Source organism: Pseudorca crassidens, chromosome 21, assembly GCF_039906515.1.
Source record: "Pseudorca crassidens isolate mPseCra1 chromosome 21, mPseCra1.hap1, whole genome shotgun sequence".
NCBI lineage: Eukaryota > Metazoa > Chordata > Mammalia > Artiodactyla > Delphinidae > Pseudorca > Pseudorca crassidens.
Window position 1 is genome coordinate 30,099,725 of NC_090316.1, and position 24,229 is coordinate 30,123,953.

The following is a 24,229-nucleotide window of genomic DNA, read 5'->3' on the forward strand; positions in this document are numbered from 1 at the left end:
TGTCTTCCGTGCGGCTGCCCATCCAGGGAGCCCAGGACTTTGCGCCCCTTGCCGGGTTGACCCGGGATCGTCCAGGGCAGCCCCCGGCCCCGTCCCCGCCCGAGCCCAGAGGCCCGGCCCACCCGCGCGGCGGCGGCGGCGGCGGCATCCGCCCGGCATACAAGTGTGCGTATTATTAAGCAGCCCCGGCAGACCCGCCGCCTCCTCGGCGCAGCAACTCCTGCGAATTGCAGGGGAAGGGCGCTCAGAGCGCGCGGAACCGCGGGGAACCGAGAGTGCGCTCAGAGGCTGAGCTGCCTGCCGAGGCCGGGAGGCGGCCGGGGCCCAGCTGGGCTTGGAGCGCCGGGGAGAGAAGCGGGAAGTTGTGCAGAGTTGTATAGCAGGTGTTTCCTCTCCGCGCAGGGGCTTGGTGGGACCCCCGACACACAGACATACACCTGCCAGGGACAGCCCTCTTCGCCCTCGACTCTTCCTGCTTCGCCCTCTGTGCCCAGCCAATCCAGCGCGCCCGGAGGCCGCTGCCCGCCCGCCCGGCTCGGCTGGCCGTGCCTCCGCGGAGGCTCCAGCAGCGGCGCCCCAGGCGGGGCGGCTGGACCAAGCCGGGCAGGTGGGCGGAAGGTCGGCGTCTTTGGGAAGCTCCCCAGTCCCGAGCAACCCTGAACTCCAGCAACTAACCCTGCGTTTGCGCTCCCTGGGATCGTGGGGCGCATTCCCACAGACACCCCTTTGTGACACCCCAGTGCTTTCGGAGAGGAGCCACCGCGCGGGGACGCCTAATCTGCCGTCGCTCCATCTCGCCCCAGGCCGGGCCCATCTGGAGTTTTCCTACGGCACCAGAGACAGTCCTCCTTCGCCTTGTCAATCACCCCTGAATCTGGAACACTGAAGGAATAGAAAATGGGAGGAAAAGAAGATGGAAGAATCTAGAGAGGAAAGGGGAGTTTTACATGGGAAAGAGCAAATAACCATTAAAAAACAAACAAAAACATGATTTGACTCCATCCTTTAAAACGGAAAAGAAAAAAAATATAGATATAGATATTTTCAGGAGTGGGACGGTGTGTGCTGATGGATCGAGCGCGGGGCGAGTATCCAAGGAGGCTAAAATGAGGAAATGGGGGCAGGTACTTTGCAATGTGAAAATCAATCTATATCCCCTCTCTCTCTCTTCTCTGTCTCTCTCTCCCTCTCTCTGGATCAAGAGGGACCTTGTTTTCTTTCCCAGAGAACAGACAAGTGCAGGAGCTGCTGCCAGCTCCGAGGTTGCAGCCCGTAGGCTAGTTGGCGGAAAACATTCCCAAACTCGTTTCAAGGATAACACCAAGTTCACGGAGCTCCAAGCCGAGGAGCGACCCGGGGACACTCCTTCCCCTGACCGGGGGTGGCAGCGGGGAAGAACCCTGTGAGCAGGTGACTGTCTCCGGAGCTGAACCCCGTCCAGGTCCCCCTGCTCTCTCCACGCACCTCGCCGGGTCCTTCCAACTTGCAGGGAGCAAAGTGCGGGGAGAGGAAGGAGGGGGCGGCCTGGCCGTGGACGTGGGAGGGAGAGGGAGGAAGGGTGCGCGGTGCCCGGTCTGCAGGCCGCTTCGCCCGTGGCACCTGGACCCCGAGAGAGCCAGAACTTGCCGGGCCCGCTCGGCCCGGGCCACTTTCCCAGCCGCTCCGGGTCCGGGAAGAACGTCCCGGGAACCATCGAGCCACCCGGACCCGCTGTGCCCACATCGCCGAGGAGACACCACCACCCGCCGCGGCGCGGTTTCAGCCCAACTCGGGTTTGGCTCCTTTCTCCCTAACAGCCCCCAGCGCCGAGAAAGGAGAGACATTTCGTTTCGGCCCAAGTCAGGGGGAAGGAGAGGCGGGGGTGGGGCGCGGGCGACGAGGGCGGGCAGAAGGCGATGGAAGCTGGCTCCCTGCATCGCGATCCCCGGGCGTCTGCCACGGAGAGCCACCGGCGGAGGCCGGCCACTCGGTACCCTGCCCTCCTCCAAACGGGCCCCTGGTTCGCAAACGGGGCCTCGGAGGGTTCCCCCATCTCCCCCGGCAACCGGCGAGCCCGCCTTACCCTTGGCTGCGGTGAGGAGCCCCGCGCACAGCGCCAGCAGCGCCAGCGGCGCCAGCAACGACTTGGATTTCCTCCACGCAGTCATGTCTGCAGATATTCCACACGCGCACGACACCGATGGCTCTTCTCAGATGCGCCCGTCTCCTCCGAGGCACGGCAGGGCTACGGACAGAGCCAGAGAATCACCAGAGGGCAAGGCGAGCGGGGGAGAGATCCCGGTCCCCAGACCGGCCGCGCATCCGACGCCTCCCGCAGGTCTGGGCGCCCGGCTGGCTTCGCTCTCATAGCATCGGGTCCCGAACCACTGCAGGCAGGGCTGCGCTGCTCCGAGCGCCGACAAGGGGCTGCCGGGCCGGGGCCGGGGACTAGCGCCCGCCGAGCCGGGCAGGAAGGCACCAAGGCGGCGAGGCTGCGGGAGGCGGCGAGGCGGGGAGAGGAGCGCGCGCAGCCGGGAGAGACCCGGAGCGGAGGCAGCTGGAGAGCCAGCCAGCGAGTGGGAGCTGCGGGAGGGACGGGGGGGCGGGGGGGGGGGGAGGGGGCGCGAGGGGAGGAGAGCCAGTCTAGGGAGGGGAGGCGGAGAGCGCAGAAGACAGGCTGCTGGCTGCACAAGGAGCCGCTGCCGTGGCGGCCGGACTCAACCATCCCTACCCACGGAGAGGGGAAGGAGGCTGGGACGGCGCCATCCCAGACAGCCCGGCCTCGGGCCCCGGGCTCCCAGCGCCACGCCGCGCCGCGCTCTCCTCGGCCTCCGGCGCCGCCGTGCGCAGGATGGGGAAGGAGACTTGAGCGCTCGCGCGGGGGACACGCGCGCCACACACCCGCGAGATGCCACGCCACCGGGCGACTCCGAGACCCAGAGGGGGCGGCTGCGAGGGCAGGGGCTGGCCTCCGTCTGCCCATCTCTCTTCGTGCCTGCCCGGAGAGAAGCCCCCTGTGTCGTAACTTGGGAAAGAAACCCAGTGGGAAAGAGAGCTACCAAGGCTCTAACTCCAAGGGAGGAAAATAAACATCGATTTACTTTATTTCGAGATCATTTTTGGCAAGATGACGACTGGCAAGGAGCTACAAAGCTTTTCCGATGTCCTGACTTGGGGTTAATCACGCACAAACCTACGTTCAGAATAAATTCAAAATTAGGAAGGGTGACTAGAATTGACAGTGGGGTCTGGTGATGAGAGATGGCGCGCTGGCACACCTTCAGGTGCAACCCTATATAAAACAGAATGGGTCGGGTAGGGACTTGAGAAAAGAGAGCTTCTTTTCTGAATCTGCAAAAAGATAAACGGAGCAGAGAGAGAACCTGGTGGTTGATAGAATGGCCCAGATTTCACCCAACTCCTAGAGGAGGTGTCCGAGCAATCTGGGGCGCATGTGTAAGGTAAGGCATTTTAGGGGAAGGTTCATAGAAAAATAGAAACCAAAGGTGAATGCCGGTCTTCCTACAAAGGGTCATTTGAAGGATTCATCGTTTTGACCAAAAAGGGTTAGATGATTCCATTACAGGACTGGAGGAACCAGAACAGGGAAACCCCACACCTTAGGAAGAGAGGATTATATTCTGTGTCCAGAAGCATTCCAGAACACCAGCAGTCCTAAACGCTGCATCCCTCACATCACTGGGTGATTTTGGTGGAGTGACGGGCCCACTGTTGGCAACGGGTCATGAGCTCCACTCCACCTGCATTTTGTCGGTTCGTCTGCAAGATTAAATAGGTTGACTAATTCATAATGTTTTAGACCCCTGCCTTCTTTTTCTTAGGTTCCCCTTGTCCCAGCGGTCACTGGGATACACAGAAACGCAATGGGGAATCCAGGAAATGAAGGGCTACAATCTTGAAATTTCAGCACCGAAGCATGGTAGGCTCGGCCTCCTTACAGCCTACCAGGAAAAACTGGACCCTCCGTCAAAACTCTCCTCCCTCATAGACAGATGAGCACCTAAAGAGGAGGGGCACATTTGCTTCTCAGAAAGTTGCAGCCCCGGATATGACCCGGGTTTTCCACTTGCTGAGTCCTGTTTTGCCCCAGGCATCCCTGGGGGGAGAACAGAAGACAGAATGGCTCAATCACTGGGGAATTCACAGTGGAACCCAAATTCTTTAGGCTGAACTAGGCATGTAGAAACGAGGGTCGCCCCTTCTGGGATCTTAAATCAGAACCCAGATGGTACCTGTAACTCAGCAAGTGAACAAAAACACTTTTTAAGACCCATGAAGTGCTCCAGTAGTTCATTTCGAGCTGCTCATCAGAAAAACAATTGATCTCTTTGGAGAACTGAAGAGCTGACTTCCTGAGAAAGGGTGTCTCGTCTTTGCACTGCTCTTCCTAATGACTCGTGTCACCAAGAAGGATTTCTGCCATTAAAAAACGTTTCCAAAATCTAACCATCCTGGTCTAGGACTCGTGGATGCCTCGGACTTTATTAGCATCCTCATCAGCAACGCTGAATGTCACCTGTGAAGCCGAACACCCTTATACTTAACTGGGACCGACTCAGGCTACAGGCTGAGGGTCGCCTTCCTTGGGCTCTGCTTGAAGTCTTTAGTGCCACCTCCTTTCTCTGGGGTGCAGAACATCTATCCGATTCCCATTCTTTGAGAAATAATGATGCCCATACCAGTAACTACCCATTTCTGCTGTGATTTACTTGGGGTATTTTCTTTGGCCAGATCACATATCAGAGAGTTACAACGATTCATGCCCGATTTCTGATCCTAAGTATGAAGAGGGTGGGAGATTGCTGTCAAATAAGATGGGCTGATTTTGCAATATGGTTGTATCTGTGTGTTAATAATAATAAACACCCTCCGATCTCAAAGCCGGTTTAATTTGGAAGGCAATCATGGGGCACTGCTGCCACCTAGTGTCAAGCTTTTCTTGTTAGGGTTTTGTAGAGAAATCCATGGTCCCCTTGGGCTTATCTCTCTTATCTCATCTGAGGTTCCCTACTTGGCTTTTGAATGCCCCTCCAGAACGCTCTTGCACCCGTCATGTAATCAGCCCGTAGATGAAGCCTATTATTAGGTTCCTAGAGGCTTTTTCCCCTTCTGATTTTTAAGTGACTGTGAAAGCCTTGATTTATATCACAACTCTAATGTCAGATATTTAGAGCAGTATAAACCAAATGCGATTAGAGGAAGTAAGTTACTGTAGGGAATTCATACCAGACAGCTCTGTGACCGCTTCTCTGTGTTGGCCTGCGGTGCCTGGAACACTGAACTTGGGCACTGGGTTTTTTAAATTATTTTTTCTCTCCATTTTCCATCCTAGGCACACTGCTGTCCATAGCCTCGGGAGTCTGGCTGAGCAGCATGGGAAATATAATTGGCACCCAGGAATGAGAGGTGAGTAGTGGAATCAAAGGCAAGGAGGGTCTGACATACTGGGAAAGAAAAAGACACCCCCAACCTCAAGTAACAACTACAGTAAGACTTGGAAAGTTGACAACATAAACATGTGAGAACTGCTGTAACCAATGAGGGAGAGTGGTTTTATTTTAAGTGAATGTGTCTGAGGAGGGGACAGACTATATGAACAGGGTACTTGAGATAAAATTAGAAATGAAAAACTTTGCACACATGAGAATGCTAATTAGCTAGAAACGCGGCGCACGGATGGAAATATCAGAGAAGGCAGTACATGGCAGTGATTGCTACATGGGACATCTTTTGACTTATTTAATGTCATGTACCAAAACTGATGGTGACTAGGGCACTGGGGAAATTCTTTTCTTCATGGAGGGGTAAGAATGAGGACCATACAATTCAGGTTTCCCTAGATGGAATGCCTGTCTTCGGAGAGCAAGAGGGATGGGAGGGACGAGGGCAAGGAATAAGAGAAGAGGTCAGGGCTTCCCTGGTGGCGCAGTGGTTGAGAGTCCGCCTGCTGATGCAGGGGACGCAGGTTCGTGCCCCGGTCCGGGAAGATCCCACATGCCGTGGAGCGGCTGGGCCCGTGAGCCATGGCCGCTGAGCCTGCGCGTCCGGAGCCTGTGCTCCACAACGGGAGAGGCCACAGCGGTAAGAGGCCCGCGTACCGCAAAAAAAAAAAAAAAAAAAAAAAAAAGAGCAGAGGTCAGGATGATCACTCATTGTTTGCAAAAGCCTTTTATACAGAATCTTATTTCTATTATGAATTATTTTTATCACCCCCCCTCAATGATAAGGAAGTGGCAGCTTTGAGAAATGAACATTTGTAGGAGGTCAGGTCTTACTAAGGACCTGATGGTAACTTACAATCTGTTACCATCGACTTTGTCACTGTTTTGCTCATCAACATTTAAAAACCCTTCCTGCTGCCCCTCCCCACACGGAGGAGCTTACACACCTGGACTCCAGGCTTCTTCCCTACACTGGTCTCCATACTCCTGGTACACCTGTGGTTAATTTATAAAGGAACAGAGCCAGGCATCTAGAGAGCACTCCACCCAGTAACATCAGAATACAGGCATGATGGGGACACTCTCCAAGACAGACCATTTGCATTAAAACAAGAAGATTCTGTGACTCTTTGCAACTATTTATTCATGTAAATTTTGACTCTTAAAACTATTCTCATGGACTGGCTTAAAATAAATAAGCTGGTTGGTCCAGAAAAATCTATATCAACATTACTGCCAAGACTGAAACAATGCCGTTTATAGGAGGCCTTTAATTTCCCACTCTTCTTTCCTGTGTTCGGTACAAATATGGTATCAAGAGTCAGTTTCAACCCTTCAGCAAACTTATTCTCCAAAGAGATTTCTGTCCCAAGAGTATTGTCCGTGTCCCACTTTTGGGTGAAGGTAGGTCCATAGTTACAAATCTTGTATTTGGTCTCTAGGTTGCCTGATACTTTCCCTGTATCACTGTAAGCATGACCAGAAGTAGAAAATTCCACTCCACCATGTAACTTGGTTCTCAGATCTATTTTAACCATACCAAATCCATATCCTTTGTTGACAGATTTTTCTGGACCAACCATCTATGGCTGGGCTGTGTTGGCCATGGTTTGCTGGCTATCAGACGAGTTTTGACACAGCCAAATCCAAACTGTCACAGAATAATTTCGCCCTGGGTTACAAGCCTGCAGACTTCCAGCTGCACACTCACGTGAGCGATAGCACTGAATCTGGAGGGGCGATCTACCAGAAGGTGAACAAGAAGACCGAAACATCAATAAACCTCGCGTGGACGGCTGGCAGGAACAACACCTGTTTCGGCATCTCTGCTAAGTACAAGCTGGATTGTAGAACTTCTCTATCTGCTCAGGTGAATAATGCCAGCCTGATTGGACTGGGTTACACTCAGACCCTTCGACCAGGAGTGAAACTGACCCTGTCAGCTCTCATCTATGGAAAGAACTTCAGTGCAGGAGGGCACAAGGTCGGGCTGGGATATGAGCTAAAAGCTTAATGTGGTTTTGAATAAATCATCAGCTTTGTCCCTGGAGGTGAAGAGAAATGAACCCACTATGTTTTGGCCTTAAAATTCTTCTGTGAAATTTCAAAGGTGTGAACCTTTTCTTCTTCCAAAGAATTCTAATCCTCCCCACACTGAAGCCTAGATATTGAGTCCAGCCTAAGGGAGGTGTGCTTGAAGGCATGCCCGGAAGTTGTCATGTTCAGCCACATTTCAGTTCAGTTCCGCAGTGTTATTTTCAACGTGTTGCTCAGCGAAGGTGTAGCGTCATGTTACAAAGGGGATGACCCGACCCGACCCTCCAGTTGTCCATCACATCCTGCATGTCCCCAAACACTTTTTCATGACCTTGTAACATATTGGTTTCTGTGCAGTAGTGGAATCTTTGGTTTTGAATCAGAGTAAAATAAAATAAACCCATCACATTTGGAACATTAAATAAATAAAATAAATAAGCTGAACACTTTTCCCTGTTTTTCTAATAAAGTAACACCTTTAACTGTGTGTGCGTGCGCGCACACACACACGGGGAGCGCACACACACGGGGAGCACACACACAGGGAGTACTCCCCCTTCTGTTAATGACTTCTTTGAAGGCAGAGGAGAAGCATTAGGATGCAGGAAATTAACAAGTGTCAAATAAATCTGAGCCTGGAGGGGAACCGTGCTGGGAAGGAGAAAATTGGCCAATGTCTCCTTTCACAAATGGGTAGCTAAGTGAAAGGGGTGCAGACTGCAGTCTTCATTGTGTATGGGAATGACATGGAAGGCTTGCTGGGGTGCACAGTGCTGACGCCCAAACCCAGAGCTTGTGATGCAGCCTGTCTGGGATGGGGCCCAAGAATTTACCTTCCCACCAAGTTTCTAGATGATGCGTGCGTGCCAAGAACATTCTTAGAGAACCACTGGTACGGGGGTTGACTTTGGGTCAAAAGGACTGGCTTTGAATCCTATATCTGCTGCTCTCTGAGCAAGGGAACTTTTCCCCTAAAAAACCCTAATTTACGTATAAGTTTGCTCATCTGAAACTATGGAAAATGCTATTTACCCAATAGACTTAGAAAAAGCAACAATATAGGCACAGTGGCTGATGTATAACAAATTCTCAAAAATATGATTTCCTTTTCTATCCCTTCAGTCTCTGAAGGGGGAGAGAAGACACCCAGCTAGAGACAGGCTTCCCCATCTGTTCGGATCCATATTTTAGGAGTGGCAAACTGGATTTTGGTAGGAAAAAAGAAACACTTTCAGTCAACCTCTCCCAGGTTGTTGCAAGGTGAACCCAGCAGGATTCCACGTGGGGGAAGCCCCAGGTTTTATTGACTATGACTTTTAAGATCCACTCGAAAGGCTGCCTGCCTCACACCTGGCTCTTGCCCAAGGCTTGTACAACACCAGCAAGCTGGGAAAACTTGGTGCGGAACCAGGTGAAGTGACGTTATGAATGTTCATTGACAATGATTCCCTCTTGCACTAGAGCAAACCTGGGGCAGAGATGCTTTTAATAGCCATCAGCTTCCATCTAATACTGAGGCATTAGATCCATGAGGAGAGACTCAAATGTACCTCCAGGCTAAATATTATCATAAAAACACAAAGAAATGCTTATCTAGCTTCAGTGACCACAAGAACATGAGATCGATCCATGGCTTTTTCTCAGGACTTCCAGTGGTAACCATTCTCCAATGGAACTAACTTTCTGGACAAACTAAGGTCAAAAGTGTCTCAAGCTTGATGCTTTCGGAAGAGCCACTTCACTTCTGAGACTGCTTTCTTACCTGCAAAACACAGAGTCCCGGCTAATGTGTATTATGCTACTTCTAAAGTTCTCTGGTTCCTTCCTTTCTTATATGCCTCACATTCAGTACTTTCCTGTTCTTCAGTTGACTCTAAGGTGACATGTGTTTATATGTCTCTGTTTAGGTTCAATGAGTTGTTCTGGACACAATAAATAAACACCCCTGCCACACACACACCCCCACCACCTCACATACGCAGACACACACCATTTCTACAGCGACTTTTGACATAAATCATTGCATTTGTCCTCATCTCATTAGAGAGTCCAAGCTCATACTGCTTGCTGCACACAGGCCAATAATCGAGAGAGGAGTTGCTGGGGCCAGGAATGGCGACTTTATCCACAAAGCCGGCAGACGGAGAAGATGGTGGACTCGCGTCCCAAAGAACCATCTTGCCTGAGTTGATTTCAGGTTCCTTTTATGCTAAAAGGGGCAGGAGTAAAGTCAGCACTTCCTGGTTCCCGTCAGCCTCCGGAGGGGATGTGTTCATTTCTTCTTCCCTGCAGTCATCCACATGTGGGCCTGGTCAGGATGTTTCCTGGGAGCTAAACAAAGGTATTTTAGCTAAACGCTCATAACCTGGAAAGCAGGGTTCCCAGAGACGGGCCAGTACGTATAACTTAAGCTTACAGGCAACATCCCTTTAGTGATTAACTTGTAATAGAATACAAAAGGTTCTTCCCTATTACAATCTGTAAACTGAAACTACTCTGATTTTTTTTATATTTTCTTCACAGAAAGTCAGTGAACTGCACAGGGATCACAAAACCAAAAGTCATCCTTTAGCCCACAGTTGTCTTAGATTCAGATAGCAGAGGAGGCGGTGACATCATCCACGTGTGGCGTCCATTCCATCTTAATGGTGCTGCCTTGATCCCACTTGATAATTTCCTTATACTGAGAAAACATACAACTGATTTCCTTGTCTCCGTTGGAAACCACATGGAGAAGAGACATAATTCCACCTGAGATGGGCATGTGGACACTGGTGGCTTGTCATTCTGTCACTGTGATGGTAGACATGGTGTTGGTTTACCATCCCCTCTTCATTCTGCCAGATTTCACGTGTTAAAGAAAGTGTCCTAGGATGAGGGTAAAGGTGCCAGAACACACATGACCTTTGTGTGGTCTTCTTCCTCTTCCCCATCAAAGACGTTGTGAACAGTCTAATTCAGCAGAGGGATCTCAGTCTGGTGTATAGAGGATCGGGGGCTGGGGAGACAGGAAGGGCTGCGTGGACTTCTCAGGTAGGAGAGACAGACAGCTCAGAAATCTGTGCATCTTGTTTTCTCCAACTACCAATGGATTCTTTCCTCCCTTCCTTGCCTGTTTCTCTCTCAACTAAACTTAATGATGGGCAAATTATGGGATCACCTATATATCATACATGTCAAGTCTCCAGATCTCTTTGCCCCATCAGTATGTCTGAAATAACATGAATAGATTCTTGTCCTTTGGGTCTTGGAGGGCTTTCGATGTTCCAGACACCCTATGAGTTGAAGATACTCCTAGTAGTTTTGAGTTGTGACCATCAACTCCTGTAATGTACTGACAATGTGACCTTTTATTGAGAAAGCAAGATCCCTCAGAGAACAGTACATTGGGCAAAGTACAAGAGTAAAGGCAAAGAAGCATGCCCTGGAGGGCATCCCAAGGTCAAGGTTGGATCAGACTGCCATAGTTGGTTACCTTGCAAGCCCTGTTTCTCCCGTCTGGCCATCTGTCAGTCTGCTCTTGTCACACTCTGTGTGTGGAGAAATTCTTGGTGTGGGGAAAACATGGATTCTCACAAACCCAAGGTAATGTCTTAATTCTCCCATTCCCTAGCTGTGTGGCCTTGTGTATTTACCCAAATGCACCAATTGCCCAGTACCTAAAAGAGTATCAATTTTTTGACTTGTAAGACTGCTGTGAGGTATGACTGAGACCATATACAGAAAATACTAAATTGGAATTTGGGAAAAAAATGCAATGTTATCTCCCTTCCTCTCTATTCTTTTTAGCTTTGCCTTTGAGTTTAAATATAGCTTGATAGTCTCTTCTCTGAAGGATTGTCCTTTCTTTCTTATTGATTGAAATAAGATCGTCTAAAATATTTCCTGAAACTGTAGATACAAAACCTTTCCTTTGCAAAAGCTTCTTTAAAAAGCAATAGTCATCGTCCTTGGGACGACTGCAAAACAGTCAATTCTTGTGTAACCGCTTTTAAATGGGGAGCAGTGCTGCAGTCAGACCCCAAACAGGAGGAGACTGCTGGCAATATTAACAGAAGTAGCAGTAACGTAACTTACGTGGAGCTTCTGACACGTGCAGGCACACAGGTATGAGGCAAGGCCCCTTGGCGCCCAGTTAGGAGAGAGAGGCGCCTACTATTTGCCAAGTATGTGATCACACAGACACACAGGTTCTGAAAGATGAATTAGCATGTCCTGGGTCACAGAAGTAACTACGAGAGACAGGATGGAACTCAAGGATAAGGTCCAGGTTTGTTTCATGACAACTTGTTGCCCCCAGGGCTGCTACTGAAGATTCTCTGATATGCCGAGGTCTTGAGTGACCCCGAAGGAGAGATGAAAATCACATATAGGCTTAAAGGATGAAGAGCATTGCAGATGAGGACAAAAATACACGAGTAGGCTTGGAGGGATATATATATATACACACATACACATAAAGAATTCTCAAACAAATTTATATTTTGTTGGAAGACTTTTTAAAAAATTTTGAGCATGAACCCTGGTTTGCTCATCCTAATATAAGTTTGTATTTGCTGACTCTGGGCCATTTGATTATAAGGAGGGTCACCCAGATTGTGCTAGGTCAGAGGGAAGGTGTTAAAATGTGAAATGTGATATGGTAAGTGAATGGGAATCAGAGTGGCCTGCCCATGACATCACTGCCACCACCATCTCTGGGACGCTGCAGCAACCCACCTTGGCAGACCCCAGACTTTGTCAATAATGCACTCAGAGAGGGCAGACAGCAGAAGCAAGAAGAACTACAATCCTGCAGCCTGTGGAACAAAAACCACATTCACAGAAAGATAGACAAGATGAAAAGGCAGAGGATTATGTACCAGATGAAGGAACAAGATAAAACCCCAGAAAAACAACTAAATGAAGTGGAGATAGGCAACCTTTCAGAAAAAGAATTCAGAAAATGACAATGAAGATGATCCAGCACCTCGGAAAAAGAATGGAGGCAAAGATCAAGAAGATGCAAGAAATGTTTAACAAAGACCTAGAAGAATTAAGGAACAAACAAACAGAGATGAACAATACAATAACTGAAATGAAAACTACACTAGAAGGAATCAATAGCAGAATAAGTGAGGCAGAAGAACGGATAAATGACCTGGAAGACAGAATGGTGGAATTCACTGCTGCGGAACAGAATAAAGAAAAAAGAATGAGAAGAAATGAAGACAGCCTAAGTGACCTCTGGGACAACATTAATCACAATAACATTTGCATTATAGGAGTCCCAGGAGGAGAAGAGAGAGAGAAAGGACCCGAGAAAATATGTGAAGACATTATAGTCGAAAACTTCCCTAACATGGGAAAGGAAATAGCCACCCAAGTCCAGGAAGCACAGAGAGTCCCATACATGATAAACCCAAGGAGAAACACACCGAGACACACAGTAATCGAACTGGCAAAAATTAAAGACAAAGAAAAACTATTGAAAGCAGCAGGAGAAAAATGACAAATAACATACAAGGGAACTCCCATAAGGTTAACAGCTGATTTCTCAGCAGAAACTCTACAAGCCGGATGGGAGTGGCATGACATTTTTAAAGTGATGAAAGGGAAGAAACCACAACCAAGATTACTCTACCCAGCAAGGATCTCATTCAGATTCGATGGAGAAATCAAAAGGTTTACAGACAAGCAAAAGCTAAGAGAATTCAGCACCACCAAACCAGCTTTACAACAAATGCTAAAGGAACTTCTCTAGGCAGGAAACACAAGAGAAGGAAAAGACCTACAATAAAAACCCCAAACAATTAAGAAAATGGTAATAGGAACATACATATCGATAATTACCTTAAACATGAATGGATTAAATGCTCCAACCAAAAGATACAGGCTCGCTGAATGGATACAAAAACAAGATCCATATACACGCTGTCTACAAGATACCCACTTCAGACCCAGGGACACATACAGACTGAAAGTGAGGGGATGGAAAAAGATATTCCATGAAAATGGAAATCAAAAGAAAGCTGCAGTAGCAATACTCATATCAGATAAAATAGACTTTAAAATAAAGAATGTTACAAGAGACAAGGAAGGATACTACATCATGATCAAGGGATCAATCCAAGAAGATATAACAATTATAAATATATATGCACCCAACATAGGAGCACCTCAATACATAAGGCAACTGCTAACAGCTATAAAAGAGGAAATCGAAAGTAACATAATAGTGGGAGACTTTAACACCTCACTTAGACCAATGGACAGATCATCCAAAACGAAGATAATAAGGAAACAGAAGCTTTAAATGACACAATAGGCCAGATAGATTTAATTGATGTTTATAGGACATTCCATCCAAAAAGAGCAGATTACACTTTCTTCTCAAGTGCACACAGAACATTCTCCAGGATACATCACATCATGGGTCACAAATCAAGCCCCAGTAAATTTAAGAAAATTGAAATCATATCAAGCATCCTTTCTGACCACAACACTATGAGATGAGAAATTACAGGGGAAAAAACGTAAAAGACACAAACACATGGAGGCTAAATAATACATTACTAAATAACCAAGAGATCAAAGAGGAAATCAAAGAGGATCAAAGAGATCAAAGAGGAAATCAAAAAATACCTAGAGACAAATGACAATGAAAACACGATGATCCAAAATCAATAGGATGTAGCAAAAGCAGTTCTAAGAGGGAAGTTTATAGCTATACAAACCTACCTCAAGAAACAAGAAAAATCTCAATGAAACAAGAAAAATCTCAATAAAACAATCTAACGTTACACCTAAAGGAACTAGAGAAAGAAGAAAAACAAAACCCAAAGTTAGCAGAAGGAAAGAAATCATAAAGATCAGAGCAGAAATAAATGAAACAGAAACAAAGAAAACAATAGCAAAGATCAATAAACCTAAAAGCTGGTTCTTTGAGAAGATAAACAAAATTGATAACCCATTAGCCAGACTCATCAAGAAAAAGAGGGAGAGGACTCAAATCGATAAAATTAGAAATGAAAAAGGAGAAGTTACCACAGACACCGTAGAAATACAAAGCATCCTAAGAGACTACTACAAGCAACTCTATGCCAATAAAATGGACAACCTGGAAGAAATGGACAAATTCTTACAAAGGTATAACCTTCCAAGACTGAACCAGGAAGAAATAGAAAATATGAACAGACCAATCACAAGTAATGAAATTGAAACTGTGATTAAAAATCTTCCAACAAACAAAGGTCCAGGACCAGATGCCTTAACAGGTGAATTCTATCAAACATTTAGAGAAAACTTAACAGCCATCCTTCTCAAACTCTTCTAAAAAACTGAGGAGGAAGCAACACTCCAAAACTCATTCTGAGGCCACCATCACCCTGATACCAAAACCAGACAAAGATACTACAAAAATAGAAAATTACAGACCAATATCACTGACGAATATAGATGCAAAAATCCTCAACAAAATACTAGCAAGCAGAATCCAACAGCACATTAAAAGGATCATACATCATGATCAAGTTGGATTTATCCCTGGGATGCAAGGATTCTTCAATATACGCAAATCAATCAATGTGATATACCATATTAACAAACTGAAGGAGAAAAACCATATGATCATCTCAATAGATGCAGAAAAAGCTTTTGACAAAATTCAAAACTCATTTATGATAAAAACTCTCCAGAAAGTGGGCATAGAGGGAACCTACCTCAACATAATAAAGGCAATATATGACAAACCCACAGCCAACATCATTCCTAATGGTGAAAAACTGAAAGCATTTCCTCTAAGATCAGGAAAAAGACAAGGATGTCCACTTTCACCAGTATTATTCAACATAGTTTTGGAAGTCCTAGCCACAGCCATCAGAGAAGAAAAAGAAATAAAAGGAATACAAATTGGAAAAGAAGAAGTAAAGCTGTCACTGTTTGCAGATGACATGATACTATACATAGAGAATGCTAAAGATGCCACCAGAAAACTACTAGAGCTAATCAATGAACTTGGTAAAGTTGCAGGATACAAAATTAATGCACAGAAATCTCTTGCATTCCTATACACTAATGATGAAAAATCTGAAAGAGAAATTAAGGAAATACTCCCATTTACCCTTGCAACAGAAAGAATAAAATACCTAGGAATAAACCTATCTAGGGAGACAAAAGACCTGTATGCAGAAAACTATAAGACACTGAGAAAGAAATTAAAGATAATACCAACAGATGGAGAGATATACCATGTTCTTGGATTGGAAGAATCAATGTTGTGAAACTGACTATACTACCCAATTCGCTTCAAATTTCAAGAGTCCATCTTAAGTCAGGACAGGTGTGACCATTCGTGTGACTATCTCATACTAGGTATCAAGGCCTAATTCTTATGGGGTAGATTCAGGGAGGAAATATAAATGGACACACAGACAGAGATACCACACACCTACTCATTTTCTCAGGACTCTGAGTTACAAATGCCCAACTGCTTCTTTGTTAGTGGAGGGAAGAATCCTTTGCAGGCTGCATCTATTAGGAAGATGCTCTCCTGACTGTTGTTTTTCAGAAATTCAGGTGGGGAAAGAGCGTAGGTCAGGCTGAGGAAATACTCCAGCAGCTGAGCGGGCACTCGGGCTTCTGTCTGAGCAGAGACTTTGGAGGAAGGAACTGGGCTGAGCCTGCCGTTGGGAAGAGCTGGTGTCAGGGGAGGGGAGAGCGGAAGGAAGTGAATGTGGAGAGAGGAGGCCTGGGCCCAAGTCCCTGGTCCCTGCTGGTCAGCTGTGAGGATTCGGGACGGTCATAATACTACTCAGTCTGAATTCTTTTAGCCTGATAATAACTATGCCAGTAACATCTATTTGACCCACCCCACCATGTGACTTTGAGACTCTAATAAATACCATACGGGAAAGCATTGTTGAAATTTAAAAGGTCTGTTTAAAATTCGTTATTATTACTGATTTGGTCCAACTGTATTAATAAAGAGATTTGGAAATTGTTCATATTCCTTTGTCACTGCAAACACTGAGGTGTGGATTAACGTGACTGACGTGACCATGATCGTGACAGCCAAGGAGATTATAGATTTAAACCTGTTTATAAACAGTAAAATGCTATAAACTGTTACTATCTTAAATGAGAAAGAAATCTAATAAGAAGGGATCACTAGACATCAAATAGTATAACCCCCTCCATTCTACAGGTAAGAAAATTACGAGAGAGATACATTCCCAAATTTACTCAATAAACCTCTTTTGAGTCTTATGATGTAGTAAGCATTGTATCCAGCGCCGTATACAACAATGACTACCACGGCACCGTCCCCTGCACCTGAACTCTGCATTTGTGTGCGTGACCCCGTGCTGCCCTCACAGTAGCCTTGGTTATAGGTATGACATCGTCCACATAAGGAAATGAGGTTTGGAGGGCAGAATCAACCTGCTCAAAGCCGCAGTCCGTGTCAGTCTGTTGGTGACTAGACTAGGATTTTTCCTAAAGGCAGATTTGAACTTTCGCAGATTTCAAATTGTTACAACAGTTCTGCAAAAATGGCTCATTGAAAGAAAGACGCTGATAAACACCATCATAAAATATCTTCCTTCAGAATATTAAAAATCTTAATCATTTAAGAAAGTCTTCCAGATGAGCAAGTAAACTCCAGATTTTAAATATTATAGAGAAAAGGACATCAACCTGGGTTCACGCACTATGCCTTCAGGTGACCACTCAAAAGGCCCGGGAGTGTTTTTGCATGTATGCGCATTCATTTTTCTGAAGAGACAGTCCATTGACCCCCAAATATTCAACCCCGATATAAAGATATTCCTCAGTTTAGAAATAAAGCTAGTAATGAAGTATAGTTCATCACCCTAAAAAATGCTCAATTCGTGTTGGAAAAATGAAACAAACAACTTTCGCAAATAACACAGGCTCTTTTAGCAAGGGAACAGCATCAGGAGACATCAAAGAGAATTGCTGCTTCTCTCTCGGACCCTTAGAGTGTGTTGATTTAACCCCTCTTACCTGTCAGGACAAGAATTTCCTTTATCACATTTCTAAAGCTTGGTGCGGTCTAGCTTTAAATGTCAAAGTGACTGAGTTTCCATCACTTTTATTAGGAAGCAGTTCTCCCGGCTGGAATATCACACTGTCAAAGCACAAACCAGGTAGTCTGAGGATTGCTTTCCTTGGTTTTTACCAAGGGCATGGAGAAACCCCGGGTAAAATGTCACAGACCACACTTTGGCCTTCTATGGTTGATCTATGCTGGTGTCTGTACCACTGGGGAGGGGTGTGTGTGTGTGTGTGTGTGTGTGTGTGTGTGTGTGTGTGTGTGTGTGTGTGTGTGTGTGTGTGTGTTGGCCTTCTATGGTTGATCTATGCTGGTGTCTGTACCACTGGGGAGGGGTGTGTGTGTGTGTGTGTGTGTGTGTGTGTGTGTGTGTGTGTGTGTGTGTGTGTGTGTGTGTGTGTGTGTTTTGGGGGGGACCCCATGGCTGATACAGAGAAATAGCACCACTGTCTTAGCCTGCTTGGGCTGTGATAACAAAAATACCATAAACTGGCCGGCTTGAAAACGGAAATGTATTTCTCACAGTTTTGGAGGCTAGAAGTCCAATATCAAGGTGTTGGTAGATTTGGGGTCTGGTGAGAGCCCCCTTCCTGGTAGAGGGCCATTTGCTGGCTGTGTCCTTCTATAGTGGAGGGGGGAAGGGCCCACCCTCCTGATACAATCACCTCCCAAAGACCATACCTCCTAATCCCCTCACATTGGGGGAATGGGCTTCAATATCTGAATTTGAGGAGGGGGGATGCAAATATTCAGTCTATACTATAACCACCATAAAAACATCATGTCCAAGGAAGAATAAGAGGCCCAACATGGTGGAAAAAAACAAAAACAAAAAACCACCCTCAACAGCAGCATCTCTGATCTCAAAGCCCACTTACAGTATACTTACAGATATGCCATATTCTTTCGCTCTTTCCATGTAATTCTTTCCCCACTCCTTGCAATGCGTACTAGGCTTTGATGTCCATCTCAAGCTCACTGTCTCTCAGTCATCACTGGGTAATTCCTTTGTGTGTGTTCTCTAATCCCTCCTTGCTGCCTCTACTCCTTCCATTAGACAGAGCCCATCGCTGAACGCAGGATGCTGTGTGGGGAAGTATCCCAGCTAGCAGAAACTGAGGACCAGGCTTTGGAGACAAGATGCTGACCTTTCCTGAGCCCTGCGCACCCATGAGGAAGTCCTGACCCTTTTGCGTTTCAGGACAGGGCTCACTGCAGAGAACTGCCTTCCCCATGTGACTCAGATAGAACTCAAGGCGCCCCGTGTTGGCCTATGACAAGGCCAGACAGCAACCCTCCAAACTCCCATTTTTGGTCTTATAAACGATTAGCAGAACTGTTGGTCCCCACCGACCAACCTGGACAAAATGCCTGCTAACTTGAATCAACACCCTGTAGCCAGGAATCTTTCATTTACCCTTGGACGTGGGCTCACCCCGAGCATCGGCATACGGAGCAGTGTCATCCCCCCCGAAGGCACCTCCCCGGAATTGGTACCTTAGGGGAAAAACAACCATTCTCATCACTCCACAGGCCCTGCTGCCCTCCCACTCCTGGAATTTCTAGCCTGTTCACTCCTCCCTACGAAAGGGCAGCCCATCTCTACCAGATCTTTGAGACGGTGGAGTCAAAGAGTTCTCCCTACTACAAACACCTCTTCAATGAGGTGTCTCTGTACTAAGCCTGGATTTGTTTGTATTTGACAGGACTCACCTGGCGTCGAGTCCTAGCTCACGAGTGCTGTGATATCAGATCCCCTCTGAGAAGGATACTGAACAGTTTCTCTTTGGAGAACGGCTGTTCTTTCCCCAGATTTATTTTATTTTTGGAAATGGGAGCTTCTAACACCTGTTCTCCACAGGATGCTACTTTAATCACTTTGAGTCTGGCTCATTTTTTAGTTTCTTTCTTCCCTGTTAATAAAGAGGTGGGCTGTGCTCTTTCTACGCTTGCAGAAATGTACCTTTGCCTCTTGGCTTGTCTACCTTTTGCCCAAATGTTAAGTATTTTGCTGTATGTTCTCCAACAGGCTGTTCATTCACAAACTCATGAAAGTTTTATTTTTTTAACAGGAATAGAAAAGAGTGTTATTCGAGCCAAACTGAGGATTACACCTTGGGAAACACAAATTCAAGAAGCACTTGAATTGTGTTCCACTGGACTACAAAATGGGGGAGGCTTATATAGGCAAACATTGAAAAGTTGTGTAAATTGTTAAGAATTAGGATTAGAGCTGGCAAGAAGGGTGCTTGTCGATCAAGGATTGATTGGGGTCCGAAATGGTTGCATGTTTACAAGGGGAGACCTTGAGGCCATATGGTTGTATCTGGAAGCTGCCAGCAGACATTGTTTTGAAAATGGCTGGTGGTGTCCTTGAGTCTGATACAGTTCAGAAAATTCAGATTCTCAGTTGATGCAGGAATGTGTCTGAAACCACACTCACAATGGCCACCAGGCTCTACTCTGAATGCCTGAATCACAGTTACTCCGTTTGGATTTAAAGGGTCTTAATCATGCCATCGGTGGGAGAGTTATGCTGGTCAGGCCCAGCGTGTCCCAGCAGAGCAGGGTGCTGGTCTTGCATGGGTTTGAGGCAGTGTGGAGAGCAGGGTCTGGCAGACTTGCAGAGCAGTAAGGAACTGACATCACCTGAGCTATGATGATGATCTAGGTGACATTCTTGTTGGTTGGTTGGCACTCAGAGGTATGTTTATTTGACTAAGTCCATCCCTGACAGGCTGACTTTCAGAAGCAAGAGGCTAACACTGATTGGATGGCTTACAAAAGTATATTCAGGGAGGTAGGTTTTCATTAATTGATTGAATACGCTTAATGGCTGACAGAATAGCCAGTCTTAAATTTGGAGGAATGTTATTCTCAACATAAAAAGTGACTTCCATATGTCCCAGTTTTCTCCTAAAGTGGCTGAATATCTCTTAGCTCTAGACAAGGGAATCTGTGGTACTTTCTGGTCAATGGACAAGTTTACACTCTGAATCCAAGTCAATGATATTTTGTTGGTCTACAGAGGACGGAACACAGGTTGGAGTCACCCTGGTTCCTCAGATCACTAGTTGTGTGGCCTCAGACAAGCCACATGGCTTCTCAGAGAGTCAGTTCCTTCATCTGTAATTGGAAATAATAATAACTATCTGTTGTTGTAAGTATCAAGGGCATAACTTAAGGGGAACGCTAGCACGATATCCATGGTAGTAGCAGTTCATGCTTCTCCTCCCTGGCTTATTAGACTCACCTGGAGACCTTTAAAAACTCTGAGAAGAGTCTCCCCACCTGCCAGAGCTTCTGATTTAATTAGTGAGGGCTGATTCCAAGCAGGTGATTACAAAACCCCCAAGGTGGTTCTGATGGACAGCCTGATTTGAGAACCACTATTAACGGCTCTCCAAAGTGGTAACTCTCTCTCAATCCACTCTCTTCTATCTCTATTAGTTTTCCCCCTGAACTTGATGCCCTTCCCCAACTTCAGGAATTTTTCTCCTTTTTGCCTGAGAGGGAAAAGCCCTCCCCATGCCATGTGTGTACAGATTTTGATAGAATGACTACGGCTCTGATATTACTTTAAGGTGGCTATTCTCTTTTTTTTTTTCAGTTGAGGTAAAATTGGTATATAACATTATATAGTTTCAGGTGTACAGCATTTAATTCGATGTCTATACTCTGCAACGTGATCACCCCCCAAAGTCTAGTTACCATCTGTCACCAAACAACTGATCCCTTCACCCCTTTCCCCCACCCCCTAACCTCTTTCCCCTCTGGTAAACAGAAGTCTGTTCTCTGTAACTATGAGACAAACTCATGAAAGTTTTAAATTAAATTACAAGTGATGCAGCTTCTAGACAGCTCTCTAAGCAAAATATTGCTAAACTTAATGGCCATCTACAAATGTTTATATGATTTTTCAGTGAATTTTCAAGTCATGAAACTATATTTAGACAAAATAATTTAAGCAAGGTATACATTTTATAGTACTCCATAGCTTGGTCTTAAAAACGTTTGCCATTGAAATCTCCACTGAGATCACTGCAGAGTCACACCAGCTGTAAGAAAGGCTAGAGTCTTACTGCACTTGGCTCCGTTTCCCTCAATGCTAACATTCTGCCAACTGTAACATCACATCACACCCAGCATGCTGACATTCACATGGTCCCTGACCGCATTCACATTCCCCCAGATTTACTTGCACTCATTTATGCGTGTGTTTATTAAGTTCTATAAAAATGCATCATGCATTCACCACCACAGTCAAGGTCTGGAACAATTCCAACAAAAAGATCACCTGTGTTGCCCTGTACAACCATGCTCACCACTTGTTTTAACATGCACCTGAGATGTGTTTCCATCAGGTATGGTAAGACATACAGACATGGAAATGACTGTCAGGAGGGAAGAGTGTTTACGCTCAAGATCCCTGGATACAGGAGGCCCAGGAAGGGCCACATGGGGAAGCACCAGGTCATCCAGGAGGCAAAGAGATGAAGGAAAACATGGGCAAAAGCCTTTATGGTGATTTCTGCACAAGGAATGGGCCAGGCAGGGTGTGAAGGCTTAGGATGGCAAGTTTGAATAATTTCAGTGGGCTCTGGGGCATAGCAGCTGTCCCAAGTCTTCTGGTACCTGGCCCTGGGGTGATGAGAGCAGGTGGATAGTGGCTCTGAGTCTGAGAGCTGATAAAGGAGGTGGCTGGGGGGCAGAACCTGGATTGATGGTTTTGCATAGGAAGGGTGTGCTCAGCAAGGGGTTTTCAATCTCTAGGAATTAGCCAGCCCTGGGAGGGGCAATCTCCCCAAGATCAATAAGGTCCCCAGATATCAAAACATCAGAAAGTAGGGAAAATTTTAAAAAGGCATAGTTAACATACCTCCTTATCTCTCTCTAACACTTGCAACCACTAAGCTATCATACTTTTCTAAAATTTTGTCTTTGAAAAATGCTATACAAATGGAACCATACAGTACGTCACCTTCTGGGATTGGCTCTTCTCACGCAGCATGTCTCTGGAGATTCATCCAAGTTGTGGTGTGTATCAGTGGTGCATTTATTTTCATTGCTAAGTAGTAGTCCATATTACGGATGTTTCTCAGTTGACTGAACCATTCACCTGTTAAAGGACATCTGGGCTTCTTCCAGTTTTTGGCTCTGACAAATAAAGTTGCTATGGATATTCACGTACAGGTTTTTGTGTGAACATAGTTTTCATTGGTCTGGGTCATATAGCCCATGTGAATTCCCCTGAGACTTATCTATAGGTTTAATAAAATTCCTAGCAAAATCTCAGCAAAGGTTGGTCTTGAGTATCAGATGGAGCTATAATTGTTTTAATGATCAAATATGATTTATAAAAACCACAAGAAGAATGTTCAATTGCATACACCCATATTTCTGCTCTATCTGTTCTTCCTTCTTCGTGCTCCAAGATTCCTTCTTTTATAAGTTTATTTCTGTCTGAAGAATTTCCTTTAGCCAAACTCTGCAAGAATGTCTGCTAGTGACAAATTCTTTTAGTTTTCCCTCATATGAGAATATTTTTATTCCCCTTTCCTTTCTGTGGGATAGTTTCACCAGATATTGAATCTGCAATAGACAGTTTTTTTCTTTCAGAACCTGAAAAATATTGTGCTACTTACTTCTGGGTTCCATGGTTTCAAATAAGAAATCTGCCATCATTCAAAGTGTTGTCCCCTACAGGGAATGTGTCATTTCTCCCACTGCTTTAAAGAATTTTTCTATATATTTGTTTTTAGAAGTTTTATTATGATGTGTCTTCCTGAATTTTGGTGGGGGTCTTGTATCCTGTTTGAAGTTTACTCAGCTTTCTGAATCTGTAGGCTTGTATCTTTTGCCAAATTTGGGAAGTTTAATCCATTATTTCTTCCATTACGTTATAGCCCTACTTACTTTCTCTCCTTCTGAGACTTCAAGGAAACAAATGTTGGATATTTTGTTAAAGTCCCAAAGGGCCCCAAGACTCTGCTTATTTTTTTCCAGTCTAATTCTCTGTTGTTCAGACTGGGTGAATTCTACTGTTTTCACATTTACGGATTTCATTCTCTATCTTTTCTTCTCTACTACTGGATCCATCTCTTGAGGCTTTTTTTTTTAATTCTATTATTGTGTTTTCCATGTTTATACTTCTATTTGATATATTTTATCAATTCCATGTTTTTGCTGAGATTTTCTTTATTTTTGTTTTTCATTCATTTCAAGAGTTGAAAACTGAGAGCAAATTAGCAAGGACAGGAATTAATCCTGTCCAGAGCCTGCAGAGGCTCAGAAAGAAGGATCAGAGACAAAAGTGAGAAAGAGATGAAGTAAATGAGGGGAAAATGCCAGAGAGAAGCAGAATCCAGCAAAGATGAAGAGACAGAGGCAGAGAAAGCAACGACCACAGATCAACAGCCTTGACAGAAACACCAAGGTCTCCTTCTCACGTGTTTCCATAAATTTCTTATTTAACAAATTATGATTCCTAGAAACCAACACTGTTGAACATCAGCCCCTCCTGAGATATTATGCTGGAGTTGTCTTCCACAGGGAGCCCAGAGTTGACTACAGAAGCCGCAGGTCGTCACGGAGATGTGGTCCTGTCCCAACAATGATGTGTTCATCAACCATTAGAATCTGAGTTTTCTCTCTTGTCAAATTGAATAATACATTGTCCACAGGATTTCGATGAAAA

At 45.6% G+C, this 24,229-nt stretch overlaps 1 protein-coding gene and 1 long non-coding RNA gene across 3 annotated transcripts in view; one reads left to right on the forward strand and one right to left on the reverse strand.

The window, feature by feature from the left end:
* Positions 1 to 2,571, reverse strand: part of CSMD1 (CUB and Sushi multiple domains 1) — a 1,750,344-nt gene extending 1,747,773 nt beyond the window's left edge. For both annotated transcript variants that reach the window (XM_067722119.1, XM_067722118.1), the window contains exon 1: positions 2,063 to 2,571. In XM_067722119.1, coding sequence (XP_067578220.1) covers positions 2,063 to 2,147 — 85 coding nt within the window. In that variant the 5' untranslated portion in view covers positions 2,148 to 2,571. The remainder of the gene's footprint in view (positions 1 to 2,062) is intronic.
* On the forward strand, positions 1,231 to 24,229 carry LOC137216202 (uncharacterized). The gene is made up of 3 exons (XR_010939629.1): positions 1,231 to 1,410; positions 5,333 to 5,406; positions 24,024 to 24,229. It is a non-coding gene; the product is annotated as an uncharacterized lncRNA (long non-coding RNA).